Source organism: Rhineura floridana, chromosome 2 (genome assembly GCF_030035675.1).
Source record: "Rhineura floridana isolate rRhiFlo1 chromosome 2, rRhiFlo1.hap2, whole genome shotgun sequence".
Lineage (NCBI taxonomy): Eukaryota > Metazoa > Chordata > Lepidosauria > Squamata > Rhineuridae > Rhineura > Rhineura floridana.
In genome coordinates this window covers 221,991,366-222,013,156 of record NC_084481.1, presented here as the reverse complement: position 1 = coordinate 222,013,156, position 21,791 = coordinate 221,991,366, and the positions used below count along the sequence as shown (strand labels likewise).

At 45.5% G+C, this 21,791-nt stretch overlaps 1 protein-coding gene and 2 pseudogenes across 1 annotated transcript in view; 1 reads left to right on the top strand and 2 right to left on the bottom strand.

The window, feature by feature from the left end:
• Window positions 1-21,791, bottom strand: part of AKT1 (AKT serine/threonine kinase 1) — a 178,895-nt gene that overhangs the window by 140,962 nt on the left and 16,142 nt on the right. The window contains exon 2 of the mRNA XM_061612309.1: window positions 877-1,024. Coding sequence (XP_061468293.1) covers window positions 877-922 — 46 coding nt within the window. The 5' untranslated portion in view covers window positions 923-1,024. The remainder of the gene's footprint in view (window positions 1-876; window positions 1,025-21,791) is intronic.
• LOC133378042 (zinc finger and BTB domain-containing protein 18.2-like) overlaps window positions 4,193-21,791 on the bottom strand; it is a 55,369-nt pseudogene continuing 37,770 nt past the window's right edge.
• LOC133378475 (5S ribosomal RNA) lies at window positions 10,131-10,249 on the top strand (annotated as a pseudogene).

The window sequence follows — 21,791 nt, the reverse complement described above, 5'->3', positions numbered from 1 at the left end:
TGGTAATTTTTTGCCATTTGATAAGTTTTGCAACTTGTTTTTATACACATTAGATCAAAATGTGACACGCTATCTCATTTTAGAGCTGCAGATTTAAGCAAATAAAGCATGTGCATTAGAAAAAGATACAATTTTTGGTTAACTGATAGATTTTGTCACATTAAAGAGTTTTGAATGCTCATAAATATTAACAAAAAGTGTAAATTCTGATGGCATAAGATTAGACCATGATGAATGCATCCTCTTTATTATAGTCAACCACTGCTAGTCACATGTGTCATCATTTTAATTTTTTATTAAGGCCTCAAAAGCTGTAAGTGGCCCAGTCCTCACTGGACATCTAAGATGGCCTGGTGACTCGCCCCTGCTTCAGTCATCTCCCACACATGCTCAGAGGAAACAAACCATAAAGCTGAACCAGATCTGAGAAGAGGAAGGGAAAGGCTGCTTGCGCAACACTGGATCTTGCCCAATGTTTTTACTCATACAGCTTTTGGGGGGGGGAATTCCACCCACATGCACCTAAGGCGACAGGGGTCAAAATGACCCCAACACATACTATTTAAATTTAGTTTCTTAGTTACTTGTGTCTATATTCAGCCCAGAACCTGTCCTGTTCAGAAGCCTGTGAGTGGGGTGACCCAGGGAGAGTATGTTTCTCCAGATTTAATTTGTTTTGTTTTCTTATCTCTCACCTTTCCCTACCCAACCCTAATCATGGAACCCAGGGTTATCATAGGTGTGGGTCCCCAAAAGGTCTCCCATCCAGGCACCAACCTAGACTGGGACATGCTTAGCTTCAGTAAGGTGACGGCCTCAAGTGCCTTCAGACTATACCAGGAGACTGGTTAGAGAAGAGGAAAAGTCAGGTCTTACCGCGCTTGTGGAGCCAGCCTTCTTTCACTATCGCAACTTCATTCATAATGACAGAGGGGCCCTTGAGCTAGCAATGGAAGCCAGACGTTTGCCTGCAACACTGCACAGAAAGCAGTTCTTCTCCCCGTGTTCCGTTTCTCAGCTGTTCCTGAAAGACAAAGGATTGGGGAGGGGCAACAACAAACCATGAATTAACCCAAACAGGTAGTAAAAGATGCAAATGTCATTATAAATACAGAGCCAGAATAAAAGCTATTTTGCTTAATAACACACACATGCACAACGCAATGGAAAGTACACACAAACACACAAGGAGAACCACCCCAAAGCAAACAGGGGAAGCTGACGTAATTGTTTGGGGATTCCTGTGTATTCAAGTAGCCAGGCAAAATACAGAAGCAGCCTCAATGCTAGTACAAACCCTATCAGCCAGAGAGAGCACGAGACCTTCCACAAGAAAAAGTTATCAAAGTGCATTTTTCCCCAGCAACAATTTTTTAAAATCGAACTATTGTTTAAGCTTTGCCAAAGCAAAAGGGAAAAGGCAGGCAGGCAAAGACCGCCTCAATGCCTGCTCTAGATAGACTTTCCGCTGCACCCACTCACCCCCACAGGGCAAGCTGCCAGCAACTGCCCTGCAGGAAGAATCCCAATAAGTTTTTAATATATTATTGAATGTTAGTTGTCAGCTGGCTTGGTAGGTTTTATATCGGTGGTGGAGAACCTCAAGCCCAGTGGCCAAATGTGGCCCTCCGGGCTCTTCATGTGGCCCTTGGAACTCTCTCCAGGCCATACCTCTGTGGCCCTGCTTTGAACCCTGAGTGTTTCTGTCTGTCTGGAATGTGCCCTTGAACTCTGATAATGCTTGTCAGAATGGTGTGTGTATTTGTGTATGTGTGTTCTGAAAGTGCCGTACAAAGGTAAAGTTTAAGTTTACATTCATTGATCCATGCACTTTTGCCTCTGGCCCTGCCCACCAATGGCATGAGTCCCACGGTCGCCCAGGAAGGAAAGCTGAAAAAAGGCCCCCCACCCTTGATTTATATCCAGAAAGGCAGGATATCAATCGCTGTTAATAAAATAAACGCATGGTTTGATTTGCTATCTTCTTTCGCAAATCTTCTACGTAGCTAAGTCCACATAAAGGTGAGGAAATGTGTTAGATATTTCTGTAAGACTTACTCCAGAGGGTGTGTACTATTCCCGCTAGCAAAACTATGCACTATGAGATAAACAAGGGATAGTCTGAAGCCACATGATGGAGCAACCTTGCCCCACCCTCAAGGGCCAATGGACCAAAACGGACTCCTAAGTGCTCTCTTGGGGGTGGGGTGCAGGTGTCCACCTAGCACAAATCAGAGCTCTGGTCACTCTGCGGAGCACCAAGACGATCCAGGTGAGTGATGCAATTGCTCCCAAGTATTCTCTCTGTATCTGGATAGAGGTATGTCTTTCCAGTTATCAAGGTCACATCAACACCAAATATTTAAAATACTCTTATACCACTTTTAACGGTCATGGAGAACCCTGGGAACTGTAGTTCATTAAAGGGCTGACCTCACAGAGCTATAACTCCTAGCACCCTTAATAAACTACCATTTCCAAGATTCTCCATGACTGATAAAGTGGCATAAGACCAAACACCAAGCAAGAGTTTATCTTAGAACCTACTTGTCTGCTATAACCATCACGTTCCTGCCATCCAATGAGCTCTTCCATGCGCAGCTTTCTTTAATTTGTCCAACAAGCTGATTATTGTAGATCAAGGGAAGCCAATGTGATGCCCTCCAGATGTTGATGAACTCCAATTCCCATCAGCCTCAGCCAACACGGCCAGTGGTTATGGATGATGGGAATTGGTGTCCACCAACATCTAGAGGCCACCATGTTGAGTAATCCAGATGTAAACGCTGTGGAAACCTGCTATTACTTATTAGCAAAGTTCTTAAGAGATTAAAAATCACTTGCATCCATAGCAACTTTGAACTGCCAAGTTGTGCCACTTACAATCAGGGCTGTGGAGTCAAAAGCAATTTTGGGTGGAGTCAGAGTCGGTAGAAATGTACCAACTTCGACTTCAAAGTAACTTTCATAGGAATTTAGGAAAGTTTTCCTGTTCAGAAATTTTAATCAAATAAATATATTTTATGTTCTATCAATCTAGCCTGATGATTCACGTGGTGTTGATGAAATGCCTTGTGCTACCATTTTACTACAGTAAAAAATAGAGGAGTAGAAAAATAGAGGAGTCGGAGTTGAAGGTTTGGTGTACCAACTCCACAGCCCTGGATCAGGGAATTCCAGCAGGTGTAGCTTGATAGGCAACTATTAAAGGCGCAGGAGCCCTGACTTCTTTTGCAGCTGGCTACCCTAGCAATAGGGCATCCCAATCCGTATAAAACCCACATGTTGGGGTCTTTTCAGAATCAGGCATGAGAGATTGCACCCGGCAGCTGTAGAATATTTCAATGCCATTCACAAGAATTGCAAGTTCAGGTGGAGATGAAAACATAGTATGAAAGGCAAAATACAACAGCAGCCAGGTGAGCTTAACTCAGCAGGAAAGGTTTCAAAAGACACCTGCCGATAAAGGTCAAGAGAATTTCCACAACTGCCCTACACTGATTTCCAGACCTCTTTTGAGTTATCATGAGGATTCTAGACATTCCCCTAGGGGCACATGCCTTTCTTCCAGACACCCCCCCCACCAAAACTCCATTTGTCTGGAGCATATTAAAATAAAAAGTTACATCCAGAATGGGAGAGAAACAGAAGTCATTATATTCCAAAATTGCCCACCTGAGGCAGCTGCAATGTAGACATGAGCAGTATTTTTGGGGGGAGGGGGAGAGGAGGTGGTTGCTGAATAGACAGCACAGTCTGACCACTTAAGGTGCAGCTTTGGATCAAGGTTCACATTCTCTTTCTCTTTAAGAACTTTTTTTTAAAAAAACCACTTCCAGCTTAGCAAGAGAGCACCATCAAAACCAGGGGTGCACAAAGCAACCCACCCCATGCACCTATTAAGCCAACCAATGGGATTAAATCAGCTTCTATCCAAGGATTTTGGATTAAGCAGTTTTACAGACCAAGATTCACCTTACCTGTCACAGAGAGGGAAAAAAACACAGAACGTGACTTGCAGTAGGTGCAGGCTTACAGAGGGCCATGGGTGGGAGAGATGTGGCGCATAAGGGCCACCTTCCCCCATGAAATGTAGACCTACATTATCCCACCCTCCTTGCTCATATCGTTTGCCCCAAGTGAATCGGCATAAAGAGCACATGAAGTCTTTTGTCAACAAGAAGAACTTTCCTCAAACCACCAGTGACTTCACAAGGCCACAATGAAATTTGCGGATGTGTCTTTATAAGTCGCCCGACTGAGTGAAGTGTCTCTCGCACCACTTGCAGCCATGCGGCTTCTCTCCTGTATGCACCACCGCATGGCGGCTGAGGTTGTGGGAGTACTGGAAGCTCTTGCCGCACTGGCCGCAGGTGTATGGCTTCTCCCCCGAGTGAGTCCTCTCGTGCCTTTTCAAGGTGTACATGCAGGAGAGGGGGTGATTTCACACATGGGGCTAATAGCACTAGTTTTCCGGATTAAAAAGGTAGCACTTCGTTTCGTATTTAAAAAATCCCTTTCACACTGCAGTACCTGTTATACCGGCATTTTGCGCAACAGTCGTTCACACAGAGCACAGTTTTTCTCTCGCCCCCCCCCTCATTCAGCCTCACGCGACACCGGATGAGCTGGTTTGAGGCCTGTTCTTTCGGTGTGTGGGGGGGGTTGAAAGAGGTGCGAATGCGTTCAGCTGAGAGGTGCAGCAGCGCAGCAGCAGCAGCAGAGGCTCTGCAGCACAGGCTCCTCTCTCAGGAGCAGCTGGGATCGGCTGGGAGGCACGACGAGGGCCGTTGGTAAGGGTGGGAACGCACTCCATGCTGGGATGCCTGTGACATGAGCAGTGGCAGCTAGCGCAAAACTCCCGCGATCTTCCGTGTCCCCGGCCTTGCTATCGGAATTTTTGAGGTATCATTTATTGCAGTATTTAGCGCTAAACTTCCACTACATTCCACCAGAATTCCGGAGCTACCCGTTATGTCATGTGAAAGCTCAAATTTTATGCGCAAATTAATAGGAAATAAATCGTCAGAATAACGGAATAAAGTGCAGTGTGAAAGCACACAGGGTCTTGCCGCAGAGCGCACAAGTGGGCACCGAGCCGTCGGGAGAGAGCCTGGTTCTCGAGCCGTCCTTGTCACAGAAGTGAGAAGTGAGATGCAACTGGAGGACATGCGGGCTGGGGAAGACTTTGCTGCAAAGCGGACAAATACAGATATGGCCTGGTGGCATCAAGACCTCCGATGCTGAGATGTCGGAGGAAGCCATGTCATCTTCGCTTTCCTCCCACTCTTGGTCAACGTCTTCCTCCGGCACGTGGGAATCGCCGTTCCCTGCAAACATGCTTCCTAGCCCCATCATAAGGCTTGTGGCAGAGAGGAACTAAGACAAATAGTGGTAACGAGAGAGGAAGTTCTAAGCTTAATGGACAATATAAAAACTGACAAATCACCGGGCCCGGATGGCATCCACCCGAGAGTTCTCAAAGAACTCAAAGGTGAAATTGCTGATCTGCTAACTAAAATATGTAACTTGTCCCTTGGGTCCTCCTCCGTGCCTGAGGACTGGAAAGTGGCAAATGTAACGCCAATCTTCAAAAAGGGATCCAGAGGGGATCCCGGAAATTACAGGCCAGTTAGCTTAACTTCTGTCCCTGGAAAACTGGTAGAAAGTATTATTAAAGCTAGATTAACCAAGCACATAGAAGAACAAGCCTTGATGAAGCAGAGCCAGCATGGCTTCTGCAAGGGAAAGTCCTGTCTCAGTAACCTATTAGAATTCTTTGAGAGTGTCAACAAGCATATAGATAGAGGTGATCCAGTGGACATAGTGTACTTAGACTTTCAAAAAGCATCTGACAAGGTACCTCACCAAAGACTTCTGAGGAAGCTTAGCAGTCATGGAATAAGAGGAGAGGTCCTCTTGTGGATAAGGAATTGGTTAAGAAGCAGAAAGCAGAGAGTAGGAATAAACGGACAGTTCTCCCAATGGAGGGCTGTAGAAAGTGGAGTCCCTCAAGGATCGGTATTGGGACCTGTACTTTTCAACTTGTTTATTAATGACCTAGAATTAGGAGTGAGCAGTGAAGTGGCCAAGTTTGCTGACGACACTAAATTGTTCAGGGTTGTTAAAACAAAAAGGGATTGCGAAGAGCTCCAAACAGACCTCTCCAAACTGAGTGAATGGGCAGAAAAATGGCAAATGCAATTCAATATAAACAAGTGTAAAATTATGCATATTGGAGCAAAAAATCTTAATTTCACATATACGCTCATGGGGTCTGAACTGGCGGTGACCGACCAGGAGAGAGACCTCGGGGTTGTAGTGGACAGCACGATGAAAATGTCGACCCAGTGTGCGGCAGCTGTGAAAAAGGCAAATTCCATGCTAGCAATAATTAGGAAAGGTATTGAAAATAAAACAGCCGATATCATAATGCCGTTGTATAAATCTATGGTGCGGCCGCATTTGGAATACTGTGTACAGTTCTGGTCGCCTCATCTCAAAAAGGATATTATAGAGTTGGAAAAGGTTCAGAAGAGGGCAACCAGAATGATCAAGGGGATGGAGCGACTCCCTTACGAGGAAAGGTTGCAGCATTTGGGGCTTTTTAGTTTAGAGAAAAGGCGGGTCAGAGGAGACATGATAGAAATGTATAAAATTATGCATGGCATTGAGAAAGTGGATAGAGAAAAGTTCTTCTCCCTCTCTCATAATACTAGAACTCGTGGACATTCAAAGAAGCTGAATGTTGGAAGATTCAGGACAGACAAAAGGAAGTACTTCTTTACTCAGCGCATAGTTAAACTATGGAATTTGCTCCCACAAGATGCAGTAATGGCCACCAGCTTGGATGGCTTTAAAAGAAGATTAGACAAATTCATGGAGGACAGGGCTATCAATGGCTACTAGCCATGATGGCTGTGCTCTGCCACCCTAGTCAGAGGCAGCATGCTTCTGAAAACCAGTTGCCGGAAGCCTCAGGAGGGGAGAGTGTTCTTGCACTGGGGTCCTGCTTGCGGGATTCCCCCAGGCACCTGGTTGGCTACTGTGAGAACAGGATGCTGGACTAGATGGGCCACTGGCCTGATCCAGCAGGCTCTTCTTATGTTCTTATGTCCCAAAGCAGTGGCTTTCCAGGCTCCTCACCTCCCCATCCTCCCCATCCGACAAGGACTCTTGTTCGTCTTTGACAAGGGGCTCACTCCCCTGCTGCTGTTGGCCGTCGGACGCCAGCTGTCCAAAGATGCAGGAGGGCTGCAAGGCATCCCGCCCAGCCACAGGCTTGCAAGACAGATCTAAAGCACACTCTGCCTCCCTTGAAGCCAAGGGGTGACAAAGAGCCCTTTGGGACAAGGGTCCCACGGAACTACTGACGTGAGCTCTCATTTTTTCAGTGGCCATGGTGTCCAATTCTACCTCAGCTGACACAGAGTTGAAGGTTTGGCGTACCGACTCCACAGCCATGCTTACAATCATAGAATAGTAAAGCTGGAAGGGTCCTATGAGGCCATCAAATCCAACCTCTTGCTCAGTGCAGGAATCCAAATTCACTTAGAGAATGTGCCCAGAGAACCGCTTAATCCTGTGGTGTAGAATGACTTTCAGTTACTGAAGTCCAAGGACATGGACAAGGTGTTTGAAGGAGCATGCCATGCCACCTGCCTGCTCAATCCTTGTCCACTCTGCCTTATTACACCAAAGATAGCAGGGCTGACCACCTGCATCCAGGACATAATCAATGCCTCTTTGTGAAAGGGGCATCTTACTGAAGATGCTGAATGAGGTTATCCAGAGTTTTGTAATGTGGCATCATCATCATACAGATTACAATCATCATTCTGTTTTGCCTTTTCATGAAATTCAGGTGAAGTTGTGGAAATTTGTTTCTTTTCTAAGCGGTGTCCAGGGTTAGCATGGTTTGGCTAAGAAACAAAAAACTGAAGCTCAATCTGAATAAGACTGAGATGTCTCTGGTGAGTCATTTGCTTGTGCCAGCCCATGACATTTGACCTGTTTTGGATGGAGCTACGCTTCCCCTTGTAGAACCAGGTTTGAAATTTGTAGCGTCAGTCAATCTATCATTGGAGGTTTAAGTCTGCAGTGGCAATGACCTTCCTCGATCAGTTAATGCTGGTGCAGCAACTACAGCCTCTCCTAAACAGGGATATTTTGGGCACAATCACTCTTGCTCTGGTAGTATCCTGTTGAGTTCACCAAAATGCATTTTATGTGAGGCTGCCTTTGATGATGGTTCAGAAACTATACCATATAAACAAAGTGTGGTCGCAGGCTCCTTTTCAAGCTTGCGGGCACATTTGCAAACCAGAAGAACTGTTGCATGCACCAGGGACATGCCATAACCACACACTGCAACCACAAACTCACTCTCCCCATCATCAACAGCAAGTATTTTTTGCTTTTTTCAAACCTATTGAGGGGCACTCTTCCTGGAGAACAACATGACCCCGAAGTCCACACACTGCAGTTAGGCTTGAAAACCATCCCGCCTCCAAGTACTATTGGCTTCAACAGAAGACTTCTTTCAAACCTAATTTAATCAGGGAGAGTAGTGGGAGAATGGGACCCTGTGGATGCCAGGGAAGGCCTCGTCAAGCACTACCTTGGCGACCCATCAATCATTGAATGAGATTATGGGACAAATCAGGCAGAGGGGTCCTAGTCTAACCTTGCCTGCACCAAAACAAGCAATTGGGAGTGAGCAGCTTTCAAATATGCAATATTCCCTTCCCCCCAAACAAACAGACTTCCTGCTTTGAAGAATGCTTCCATGCTGACCAAACAGTTAGGTTAGAACCCTTCTCCCCGATGCATTTGATCGGCCAGGTCCCAGTTAGTAATCTACTGGGAAGTGGTCTAGTCCTGATGACTATGGTACAAAAACCTTCCTGTTCATATAATCTGTTCAAATTTCTGTACGTACAGATGGGATGGTAAAACTATCCCACTGAGGTCTTCGCATCAGTTGTCAGCTTGGGATCTTATCCATCAGGTGTTACAAAGCTATCAACAGTAGTTGGCTTCACGTGAAAAATGAGTTCTTAGAAATCATCTGCCATTCGAATCCAGAGGGAGGACCAAGCAATGAGTCACTTATTAAATAGGAACATATATGTGTAAGGGCAGGATTGCCTGGACTGTGCACCAAGGGAGCCCAGAAATACGGAGATTAAACTAGCATATGGGCACCTTCCCCTAAGCTTCCAAGAGAATCACAGCCAAAGGACTTGTCATTTTTTTGGGATGGATTTGAGGAAGAGAACTCAAGAGAGGTAAAACAGTACAGACACTGGTAATGAATGGGTTAGGGGAGGGGAGACAGATAGCAGAGACTTTGACGAATACCCAGATATGTGTGTAAATGTGTACTATACATTAACACAAAATTCTATACCCTAGAAAAGCTGGGATTCTGCAACCTGTTTAAATATATGTAAATTCCCATGCATTTGCTTAATGTGCATATAATTAATCTGTTTTTATAATTAATTTAACATTATTGTATCCACTGTTTGCTTTTTTGTAATTTTTAATGTACACCACTTAGAAACTTTGTTGATTAAGTAGTGTGATTGGGAAAGGCCATAGCTCAGTGGCAGAGCATCTGCCTTGCAAGCAGAAGGTCCCAGGTTCAATCCCCGGTATCTCCAGATAGGACTGGGAGAGACGCCTGCCCGAAACCTTGTAGAGCCACTGCCAGTCAGTGTAGACAATACTGACCTTGATGGAACAATTGTCTGAGTAAGTATAAGGCAGCTTCCTACATTTTATAAATAGGTGAAATAATAAATAACTTTTCTACTGTGATTCATGGAGGAAGGCAGGAAGTTTTGTGGGCTCGTAAAACAACATGCCCTGACTACGGGAGTCCCTGCCCAGCTGTTCCCCTCCCCACCCTTTCTGGCATAGTCAGAGGCAGTATGCTTCCAAATACCAGTTGCTAGAAAACGCTTGTGGGTTTCCCATGGGCAACTGGTTGGCCACTGTGAGAACAGGATGCTGGACTAGATGGGCCACTGGCCCAATCCAGCAGGCTCTTCCTATGTTCATATGGCTCCTGAGATTCCACCAAGAACCATCTCCATAATTTTAAGCCTTAGTATGAAGTCTTAGCCTATGGCTATACTACCCTGAGCATGCCCAATCTCATCTGATCTCGGAAGCTAAGCAGGGTCAGGCCTGGTTAGTACTTGGATGGAAGGCCGCCTGGGAATACCAGATGCCATAGGCTTAGAGGAAGGCAATGGTAAACTATCTCTTAATACCTCTTACCATGAAAACCCTATGAATATATCCAAAAGATTCATAGGGTTGCCGTAAGTTGTAATCAACTTGAAGGCATATAACAACATCAAGTCTTAGCCCAGGCCCAGCCACATCCATCCCCTCCAATTTGCAAGCAACTCATTGATAAGTGAGTTGTTCTCTAAAACTGCATAAAGCTACTCACTCCTCCCATATATAAGCCTTCACATTCATGGAAGTCTAGCAAAGGGATAATGTTATGGGCCCCATGCCCATCTTAGCTTGGATTGTCTTCAGCATCTAACAAAGCCTCACCAAAAGTGTCAGCCGCATTCCCTATTGCAGATTGGGAACAGAAGACAAAAGGTAGTGGTTTGCCTAAGACAAAAATGGGGAAACATGTGGCCCTCCAGATGTTGTTGGACTCCAACTCCATTCAGGCCCAGCAAACACGGTCAGGGATGGCCAATTGTCCAGGACGACAGGAGGTAGACTCCAGCAACATCCAGAGGGCCATAGGTGACTATCTCTCCCCTAATAAATTCAGAGGATTTAAACCCAGAGAGTATCCAATTCACCCTTGCCGATTTAGGCAGGCACACACCCAGTTCAGACAATTGTATCTTGGCTTCATAAAAGTCATGCGGGGCAGAACATTGTTCAAAGCAGGGAAAAATGTGTTTTTCCACAGATAATTTTCATTTCATGAAGTTTCATAAACGTTTTCCATTTCACAAAGTTGCTTAGTGACAATAAATGGATGTCAACTGCAAATAAGTATCAGGCAAGGTGGATGTTTCACAGTGTTTAACCTTTTTTTATTAAATACAAGACAAATACACCAAATTAGATTAATCTCTAGGACATCAGAAAGTTTTCCAATGCAAAAAGTTTTTTTCCAAAGCACATTACTTTGCATTGGAAAATTTCCCCATTCAAATTTCCCAGAAAACCTACATAATAAACCAAAATACAAAGAACCTTGAGCCTATGCTGTAATGATTATACAGCCACAAGAGCAGTTGTATACAATAGCCAGCATCGATTTTTCACATTCCACCATGTTAAACTGAAAATGCCCCCATGCTATTCTGCTGATTCCCATAAACTCGTTTCAAAACAAAATCTTACAAACTTACAGTCCTAAACTCAGAAATGCTTGCTTAACAACCCTCTAAGGTTTCGTTGTGATACACAAAACACGCAGAAAGAATTCAGAGTTCAAAGTGTAAAACAAGAGGAAAAAAATCCAGACTGCTGTTGGGCTTTTTTCTGTCAGGAGTCTCATAATTTGTTGAAATTAATTAAAGATCAGTCATGTTCACAGAGTACATGTAATACTATTTCTAACCTTGCCCCATACTCTGGCCTTCATCTTCTGCAGTGTAAAAGTTTTTAAAAATGCCTTGCTGATTTTTAATTAATTTAAGAAAATTAACACTGGAGTCTATGACAGTGCAAGCATGCTCAGTAAGAACCACATGTCTGTGTTCTAAAAGCCAGATTAACAGCTGCTTGGCTTGGCTAATCAGAGGGCCAAACCCACACCAGACATTTATTCCACTTTAAACAGTGGCTTCCCTGAAAGGATCCTGGGAAGTGTAGTGTGTGAAGGGAGCTGAAAATTGCCAGGAGATACCCTATTCCCCTCACAGAGGTCCAGTGGACAGAGTGGCTTAACAGTCAGCCCCTCTTCCCAGAGAATTCTGGTGACTGTACCTCTGTGAGGGAATAGGATGTCTCTTAACAACTCTCAGCATGCTTCACAAACTACACTTCCCAAGACTCTTTGGAGGAAGCCAAGACTGTTTAAAGTAGAATAAATGTCTGTTGCAGATGTGGCCAAGGACAGCTTTGGTGTAAATTTGGGTGGGAGACTACATTTGTCTGCTATAGAATAAAAAGGTAGGTGAAACCCCAGAAAGTTAATGATACCGTTATCAATGTTTTTCTTTTGGAAAGGAAAGGGGCTTTCCCTCTGCCCAATCTCTTCCCCTCCCCCACCCTTCCTCCCTGCCCCTCCCACACATCAGGTTCACCTATTCTGTGCATAACTGCACAAGAATAAACCCCACTGAATTCACGCATGCAAATGATCAAACCTGCCCTTCCCTCCCGCCCCTCCCACCTCCTCTTCCCCTCCCCCTTGCCCTCCTTCTCCCTCCAGCTCCCCTCTTCGCCCTCCCCCTCTCCTCTCCCATCCCCACTCCAATCCTCCCTCCCTCCCCCTTCTCCTTCTCCCCTGTCGTCAATTTTCACCTATCTTAAGCATAATTGCAAGGGAGTAAATCCCATCGAACTCAATAAGCATGCAAATGATCAATCCATTTTCAGCAAACTTGCACAGGATCCCATTTTTACTTCCCAGATTAAAAAGCAGAGAAATTCACTAATAGGCAAAAAACCTATTAGTGGACTGTGAAAGATCAACCCAAATTGTGTTTGCATTTTACACACTTGTAGGGCAGTACAGTATCTCAGAGAGGAGGTCAGGTCTCCTGCTCCCCTGGTGCATTCACTATAGCTGCCCAATTTCCCTGCTTTTTAAAGTTTGATAGAAATATCTGTTGGCTATAGGTACGTTCTTAAACTTCAAGGTTTTTTGCCTATTCATGAATATATGTTACTGTAGCCCCTTCCCTCCTCAATGTTTTAGTTAACCCAGGAAGTTTTCAATTAACCAGTTTCCCATTGTATTAGAACTGAGAATCTATGGTTACACGATTCAGAGCAAGCTAGGGTCACAGACAAGCTTCAAGCCACAATTTAAAATCCTAGCTTGTTCCACACCTGGTAACCATAATTTCAGAGGTACTGGTGAACTATGTTTAACTGAAGACTTCCTGACCTTTCACAGCACCCCAAAAAGAAGAGAAAGAAATAGGTGGCATGTGGATGAAGCATATGGACAAAAGATTTATTATGCCAAGATATGATCACCTGAACCAGATCGGTAGTAGAGCACGCAGAAGGTTCAAGGGTCAATCCCTGGCATCTCCAGATAGGGCTAGGAGAGAATCCTGCCTGAAACTCTGGAGAGCCACTGCCAGTCAGTGTAGACATTAGTGATCTAGATGGACCAAAGGTCTGACTCAGTATAAGGCAGCTTCCTATGTTCTACAGTCTTTAAAGGTACTGGATTTGCTGATGACACTGCACTGGTCAGTTTCATTTTCCTCTGCAGGTTACTCTTAAGCGCTTCTTGTTATTACTGTGTTTTTAATGCTTGGTTTTAAATTGCATCCACTTTTATGATTAAAAGTGAATGCAATTTAGAGCACGGCTAGAACAGATCCTTTCCCCATAGTTACGAGTCAAGAAGATGATGCAAATCAAAACAAAAAACACATACCAGCGCCTTAGCAACTCCCAATTCCTGGCTATAAGCTAATTTTCCTATAAGGTAACTTAGCACAAGTGGATGTAAATGTATGCAAATTCACTGAAGAACTGAAACTCTGTGAGGAAACCAGACAACACACACACACGGCTTCCCATTCTTTCAAAACCCTCATTCTCAGTATTAATTCTTCCCTTTGCTAAAGCTCTGTTGCTCTGGCTCATGCGTTCACCATCTGCCGACTTCAACATCAGGCAGCAGGTCCCATCTAGAAAAACAAGCCGTGACTTCCATCCAGGTTTTTCAACAGAATCCACTCAGCTACAAGTACATTTAAGTGATGTATTTTGGGCACTGGGGCTGGTAGCCAGAGGGAACACGGAATTCCACACAGGAGTGCTAGCAAGCTGGTGCAGGAGGAATGGAGAGCTCCATCTCTCCTCTGCACCCACCACAGAAATGAAGTGGGTCTCCACAGCAGAGGCAAAGTTCTCCATTTCTTTTACCCCAGGCTATTAAGCAAGCAAGTATGAGCATTTCTAGGCTGGTAACTTTTGTTGGGTTTATTTACAGCTGGGGGAAACCTCAGGCCTAGGGGCTAAAAGTGGCCCTCAAGGCCTCTCTTGGAACTTTCCCCGGCCACAACCCCTTTCCCAAGGCCACACCCTTCACTGGCCCGTCTCTGCATTCCCCATCAGTGTTTTTGCCTGGATGGAACGTTACCTTGGACTCTGATGATGCATCTTGTTTGTCTGGATAGAGGACATAAAAGGATGTGAGAGTACTGTATGTGTAAAAAGTAGCCTACTGTACAGAGGTAGTGTTTACATTCATTGCTCCACCCACTTTTGCCTCTGGCTCCACCCAACACTGGCATGGGACCCTCAGAAGGCTGCCCAGAAGGGAATGTGGTCCTCAGAGTGAAAAAGAATCCTCTTCCCTCGTTTACAGGAGTCCCCTCTACTTGCATTAGGCGAATTAGGGCAATGTGCATATTTTCTGTGATTTTCTGCACTTCTGCTAATCACCAGGAAGGCCAAGGAAGGGTTTGTGGGGATTGACACTAGCCCCATCTTGACCACTAGAAACTGTGAAGTAGAATCAGACGTAGTGATTTTATCCCAGTCACCAGCTCACTATTTATGTACAATGTGGTGTAGTGGTTAGCAGGGCTGTGGAGTCGGAGTTGGAGTCGTGGAGTCGGAAGCAATTTTGGGTGGAGTCGGAGTCGGAAGAAATGTACCGACTCCGATTTCAAAATAAATTTTGATTGACAAATTTTTAAAAATATAAATTCAAAATGTCAAAGAAGCTTCCCATGAAGTCAGCTGTAGTTGAGCATTTCACCATAACTCAAGATGGAAAACATTTTGTGTGTCAGTGTATGACACAGGACCCAGATGAAAACAAATGCTGTGATGCAAAGATCAGCGCATATTCAGGCAGCGATCAAAATGCTCCTATGAGAGCTTCCAATTTAAAAAGACATTTACAGCCCTTTCCAGGGCTGTGGTGTCGGAAGCAATTTAGGGTGGAGTCGGTCGGAGTTGGACAGTAGAAAAATAGAGGAGTCGGAGTCGAACGTTTGGTGTACCAACTCCACAGCCCTGGTGGTTAGAGTATTGGACTACGACCTGGGAGACCAGGGTTCGAATCCCCACACACCCATGAACTGACTGGGTGACCTTGGGCTGCCTCTCAGCCTCAGAAGGAGGCAATGGTAAACCACCTCTGTATACCGCTTACCATGACAACCCTATTCATGGAATCGCCATAAGTCGGAATCAACTTGAAGGCAGTACACTGAAAAGGCGACCCAGTATTCTCTCAGCCTCCCCATCCCATCCCACCCCGCTCATCTCCATTATGAACAGTGGGCTATCATACAAGGGTGGGACTGGTAATGCATAACACAAAAACCTTTTGAACGCTTGCATACTGCTAAACAGACAGCCTTGTAAAACAGTCCACAAAAACTAGCCTCTGAAGAGGTTAGCAGCCAGCATTTCCATGCACTCCTCCAGTACAGTTAACGTTGTGAGAGTGGATGGGCAGGGGCGAGACACAGGATGAGGACACGGACTGGAACAAATCGCTTGGAGAGGGGGCTGGCAACGGAACGGACTTAGAGGGCGCCCCAACCCCTGCCTTGGACTCGACAGCCCCCGCAACTCCAGGCCCCCATGCGGGAGCTCAGCAAGGCCTGTTAGACGCTTCCCAGCCGGGAACACTTCCACCTCCCATGCCTGAACTGACAATTAGCAGCCCCCCTCCATCAGAGGGGGAAGACAACAGACTGGCCGAGGGTCTACCTTCGCCCCACTCGTGAAGACGCTCAAAGCGGGAAATTCAACAGAGTCAACTAAGGAGGAGCCTCCGTTTGCGAGCGCATTCCCAACCTACTTAAGCAGACTCAGGGGGAGGGAGACCCAGTTGCTGAGTCAATATCTGTAGTTGTGAAGTCATGTTAGCTCAGCCTTTCCCAAACAGTGTGCCTCCAGATGTTGTTGGACCACAACTCCCATCAGCCTCAGCTAGCATTGCCAATGGTCAGGAAAGATGGGAATTGTGGTCCAACAACATCTGGAGGCACACTGGTTGGGAAAGGCTGTATAGCTGGTGTTAGAAAAAAGCTCCTAGAAAGAGTAGCTAGTTTCATGAGGTGCTCTGCACTGCATTTGTCTATTACTTTAATAAAAAGAGAAAACACCACTGAGACTCTCAACTTTGGGCAGGACAGTTAGCAATGGGGGGGGGGGGAAGCCAGGCTACTCATCTCCTAGGCTAAATGACTTCCACCAAGCGGGTTTGTGGAAGAGAGACATTATCATGCTGTCTCCCCTCGGCCATCCTGCTGCATTTCCATGCAAGTCATGGAGGAAGAGACTTTCCTTTGCTCCACAGCTAGAACAGAAACCATAGCAGTCAGTCTCTCCCTCTGACAGCCTGTTCACTCACCTGCATGGAATTTCAGGCTACCTATGGCTACCAAGTTATTAAATACAATGCTGTATTCACAGATGAGAGATGAGAAACCTGTGGCCCTTCAGACGTTACACGTCTCAGTGCCCTGACCAGTGGCCATGTTGGCTGGGGATGATGGGAGCTCAACAACTTCTGGAGAGGACCAGGCTGATGAAACCCTCCTATGCCAACGGCCACCACTGCATCACATGGCAGTGAACTCTATAATCATGCATAGTGTGAAGTACTTCCTTGTTTGTCTACTCTGAATCTACTGTAGTTGAATGACCCCAACCCACAAAGTTGAATGTTATGGGGGGGGGAACCTTTCCATTCACTCTTACTACATCTCTCGATCATTTTGTCTACTAAGATTTCATTTATTATATAACAGAAGATTTATGTAACTTTAAAATTGAGAACAAGGACATTGAACTTGTCACGGATTATCAATACCTTGGCACAGTCATTAACCAAAATGGAGACAATAGTCAAGAAATCAGAAGAAGGCTAGCACTGGGGAGGGCAGCTATGAGAGAATTAGAGAAGGTCCTTAAATGCAAAGATGTATCACTGAACACTAAAGTCAGGATCATTCAGACCATGGTATTCCCCATCTCTATGCATGGATGTAAAAGTTGGACAGTAAAAAAAGTGGGTAAAAGAAAAATCAACTCATTTGAAATGCAGTGTTGGAGGACAGCTTGTTATCACACTCTGGACACATAATGAGAAGACATGATTCACTAGAAAAGACAATAATGCTGGGAAAAACAGAAGGGAGTAGAAAAAGAGGAAGGCCAAACAAGAGATGGATTTATTCCATAAAGGAAGCCACAGACCTGAACTTACAAGATCTGAACAGAGTGGTTTATAACAGATGCTATTGGAGGTCGCCGATTCATAGCCATAATCGACTTGAAGGCACATAACAACAACATACTTCTCACCATTCATGTTCTCTGTTCGGTTTACACAGAACAACATTTTTTGAAAATGCAGTCCACAATAAAAACTAAAACCAACCCAATAAAATTAATCTCAACAGCAAAAAGCCCAGCAAACAATGAAAACCAGGACAGAACACAGAGGCCCAAAGAATTCAAACAATTTAAAACCGGCACAAAACTCAACAAGGGGGAAATTAGTGCAAAGCAACCACCTTGAAGTACTAGAGAGATTGTAATTAATAGACCAGGAAGGACTGTAGCTCAGTGGCAGAGCATCTGTTTGCAGGCAGAAGGTCCCAGGCTCAGTACCCAGATAGGTCTGGGAGAGACACCTACCTGAATCCCTGGAGAGCCACAGCAAGTCAGGGTAGACAGTACTGAGTTAGATGAACCAATGGTCTGACTTGGTATAAGGCAGCTTGCTAGTTTCCTAAAAATTAGTTGCCAGCCAATTAGCTGCCGGGTTAGGTCCAAGGTGTTGGTATGGGTGCACAACACACTATACAACTTGGGACCAGGGTATGTAAGAGATTGTGTCATCTCCTACATACCTAACCGATCCCTGCATTCTGCAGGAGATGCCCTCCTGCAGATACTGTCCTATCAGGAGGTCCATGGCAGCCCCTCTTCCCGCTTATCAGACGGGCATCTTCTGTATTGTCTTTTCAGCACCTGCTAAAGACGTTCCTCTTTCAACAAGCCTTCTAAAATCTTTATGCCAGTTTGTATTCATCTTGGATTTGAATTGATTTTATGTATGCGTTATTGCTACTTTAATATGTTTTTAACATTTTAAAAATTGTTTTTATATATGCAATTGTTTTAACTGTTTTTATACATGTAAGTTTTTAATATGTTGTTATATTGTAAATGTATGCCTCATGGGAAGCAATTAATAAATAAAACAAACAATACTTTCTTTATCAGGCACTTGAAAGACCATGGCTTAGGCACCAGACAATCCTCTCTGGGGAGGGCATTCTGTAGGTGGGTCACCAACACTGGAAAGACCCTCTCCCTGGTTGCCACCCACCTCATTTTATTAGGCAGGAGAACCTTGAGAAGGTCCATTGAGGAAGATCTCAAAGTGCTGGCTATCTGGAAGAAGGTGACCTCCAGGTAGCCTGGCCCCAAACTATTGATGGCTTTGGTGATTGAAACCGGCACTTTGAACTGGACCCAGAAACAGATTACAAGCCAGTGCGGATTTTGGAACACTGGTATAATATGACCATGTTTATCAGTCCCCATCAATAAACAAACTGTGATCTTTTCAACCAACATTTCCAGACTATTTCAAAGGCAGCCCCCCCCCCCATAAGATATAACTATGGAGGAAAAGGCTATCAGTGGCTACTAGCCATGATGGCTATACTCTGCCTCCATGGTCAGAAGAGGTATGCTTCCAAATACTAGTTGCTGGAAACTGCAGGAGAGGAGAATGCTCTTTGCAGTCAGGTCCTGCTTGTGTTTTCCCATGGGCAACTGGTTGGCCATTGTGAGAACAGGATGCTGGACTAAATGGGCCAGTGGCTTGATCCAGCAGGATCTTCTTGTGTTCTTATGGTATTCAATTAACTAAATATACCCATTGAAATTAATGGCCATAACTAACTTAGGCCCATTAATTTTAATGGGTCTACTCTGAGTAAAAGTTAGTTGACTACAACCCTGTAACCCAGCCTGTTATGCTCGTGTTTCTATACTTGTGTACATGTGTGTTCAGGGAATTGTCACTTTTGAGAAGCTTTACTGGAAACAGTTGTGTACCAAAGACATTATTGTAACGGACATGATTAATTTAGAATGACCAATGTTGTCATTTGCTGGTGTTTTTTTTGGCTAATTTCCACAAAATAAGCAAGACGGTTTAAATGAATGTAAATGTTTATTTACATAAACCAGTCGACAGCAGTGAGTAGGATGTCTTTGCTGCTTGAAACACCAGTACAGTAGTATAAAGAGGTATGATGGTTAGTTGTTACAAGCTGCACAGGCTACCCAAGCCAACAAAGATAAAACAGTTCCTAAAACAAAGATAGGAAGAGACTGCCTTATATGGAGTGAATGGGGGTGCCAAAGAAACAAGCAAAAATATAGCAGAAGACTTGGCTTGGGGCTGAAATACCTAAAAGAGCACCATCCCCAGTACCAACTGTCTTGGACCCTATAATTGGCAGGTGGGGTCTTGTTAGTGAACCACTTTGGGCTGCCTGGTTGGTGCTGACCCGTGACAGGGCCTTTTCAGTGGCAGTTCCTTGTTTGTAGAATGCCCTCCCTGGCGAGCTGCATCTGTCTTCCCCATTATTGTCTTTCAGAAGGAAGTTAGAAACATTCCTGTTTACCCAGGGATTTGACGGCTGAAAGACAATGTTCCTGGCAACCCCGAGATCACTGGTTGAATGTTTTTGAACTGTTTTTAGAATCCTTTTCTAAATGTTTTACATTACTGAGATGTTTGCTGCTCTGGGTTCCTTTGGGAGGAAGAGTGGCATATACATTAAGTAAATAAAAATTCATAATCATCATCATTTCAGGGGGACCAGCTCAAATGCAAATCACTGGGGCTTGGACCAGTGACTGGGATGGAATTTTTTCCAGTGCTTTATTTTTCAGGGGTGGGGAATCCATTTCAGAAGTTTATTAATAACTGAGAATAGATACCAACTGTAAATAAAATATTAGGGAAGTGCTGCAGTTTCAAAGCTTTGTTTTATTAAATACAAGTAAAAGACCCAGTGCCTGCAGGAGGATGGGGACCACCACCGCCCAGGGAAGAAGGAGAGCCGTTCGCTGCTGCCTGCTTGCTTGCTGCTGCTCGGCTACCACCACTCCCCTCTCCCTGTTGGACTTCTGTGCTGCAGGTTGTCATGCCTTGCAGGACCAGGCCTCCAGGTACTCAGCTAGCTGTTGCTGATATTGACCACCTGTCCCTTCCCTGGAGGGAATACATAAACTGGCTGGCTCAGGTGGCTCCTGCTCTGCAGACTGCCTGGCTTTTTGTGGGACTTGCAGGTCTTGAGTCAAGTGCCTGGGAGAGAGGACTCAGAGCCAAGTGGGGAGATCTGAGGGGGGCCCAATTAGCGTAGTGACAGGTACAGGGAGATATGGCATTGTGAGGACTTGCCAGGTAAGGGGAACACGGCCCAGGCACTTAACGACTGTGCCTTGTTCCAGTCCTCCCCACACCTGTAGGTTTGTTGGTTGCCCTATCAGCCAGCTCTCAGACCTCCAGATGCTGCTCCTATATGCCAGATTGGTGCATAATAAGATCTCCCTCATTCATGATTTAATTGTGGATGAGGCAGCCAATCTGGCCTGTATAACCGAGACCTGGGTGGGTGAGCAGGGAGGAGTCAGTCTCTCCCAGCTATGCCCACCAGGGTACCTGCTCCAGCATCAGGGTAAACCTGAGGGTTGGGGGGGTTGCTGTGGTCTCTAGGAGTGCCATCTCCCTCTGCAAGCACCCTGTCCATGTGACTACTGGTCTGGAGTGTTTGCACCTTATGTTGGGTCAGCGGGACAGACTGGGGATTCTGTTGGTGTACTGCCCACCCCACTGCCCAACAGACTCCCTAGTTGAGCTGATGGAGGTGGTCTCAGGTGTACTGTTGAGATCCCCCAGACTGTTGGTTCTGGGGGATGTTAACATCCATGCCGAGGCCACCTTATCCAGAGCGGCTCAGGATTTCATGGTCTCCATGACAACCATGGGACTGTTCCAATATGCCATTGGCCCAACACATGTAGCAGGGCATACTCTAGATTTGGTTTTTGCATCTGGACATGGAGCTGGTGATCTGAATGTGGGGGGCCTGAAGGAGCAGGTCCGTAGCTTGGGGGTTCTCCTAGAACCATCTCTGTTACTTGAGGCTCAGATAGCCTCGGTGGCACAGAGTGCCTTCTACCAGCTCCGGTTGGCGGCCCAGCTACGCCCCTATCTGGACAGGAATAACCTGGCTTCAGTTGTCCATCCTCTGCTAACCTCCAAGTTAGATTACTGCAATGCACTCTACGTGGGACTGCCAATTCTGGCCTGCTTGCATTGGCTGCCTGTATGTTTCCGAGCTCAATTCAAGGTGCTGGTTTTAACCTATAAAGCCTTACACTTCCTGGGACCACAATACCTGATGGAATGCCTCTCCTGACACAAACCCACCCGTACACTATGCTAAACATCAAAGGCCCTCCTCTGGGTGCCTACTCCGAAGGAGGCTCGGAGGCTGGCAACAAGGGAGAGGGCCTTCTCAGTGGTGGCCCCCAAATTATGGAAT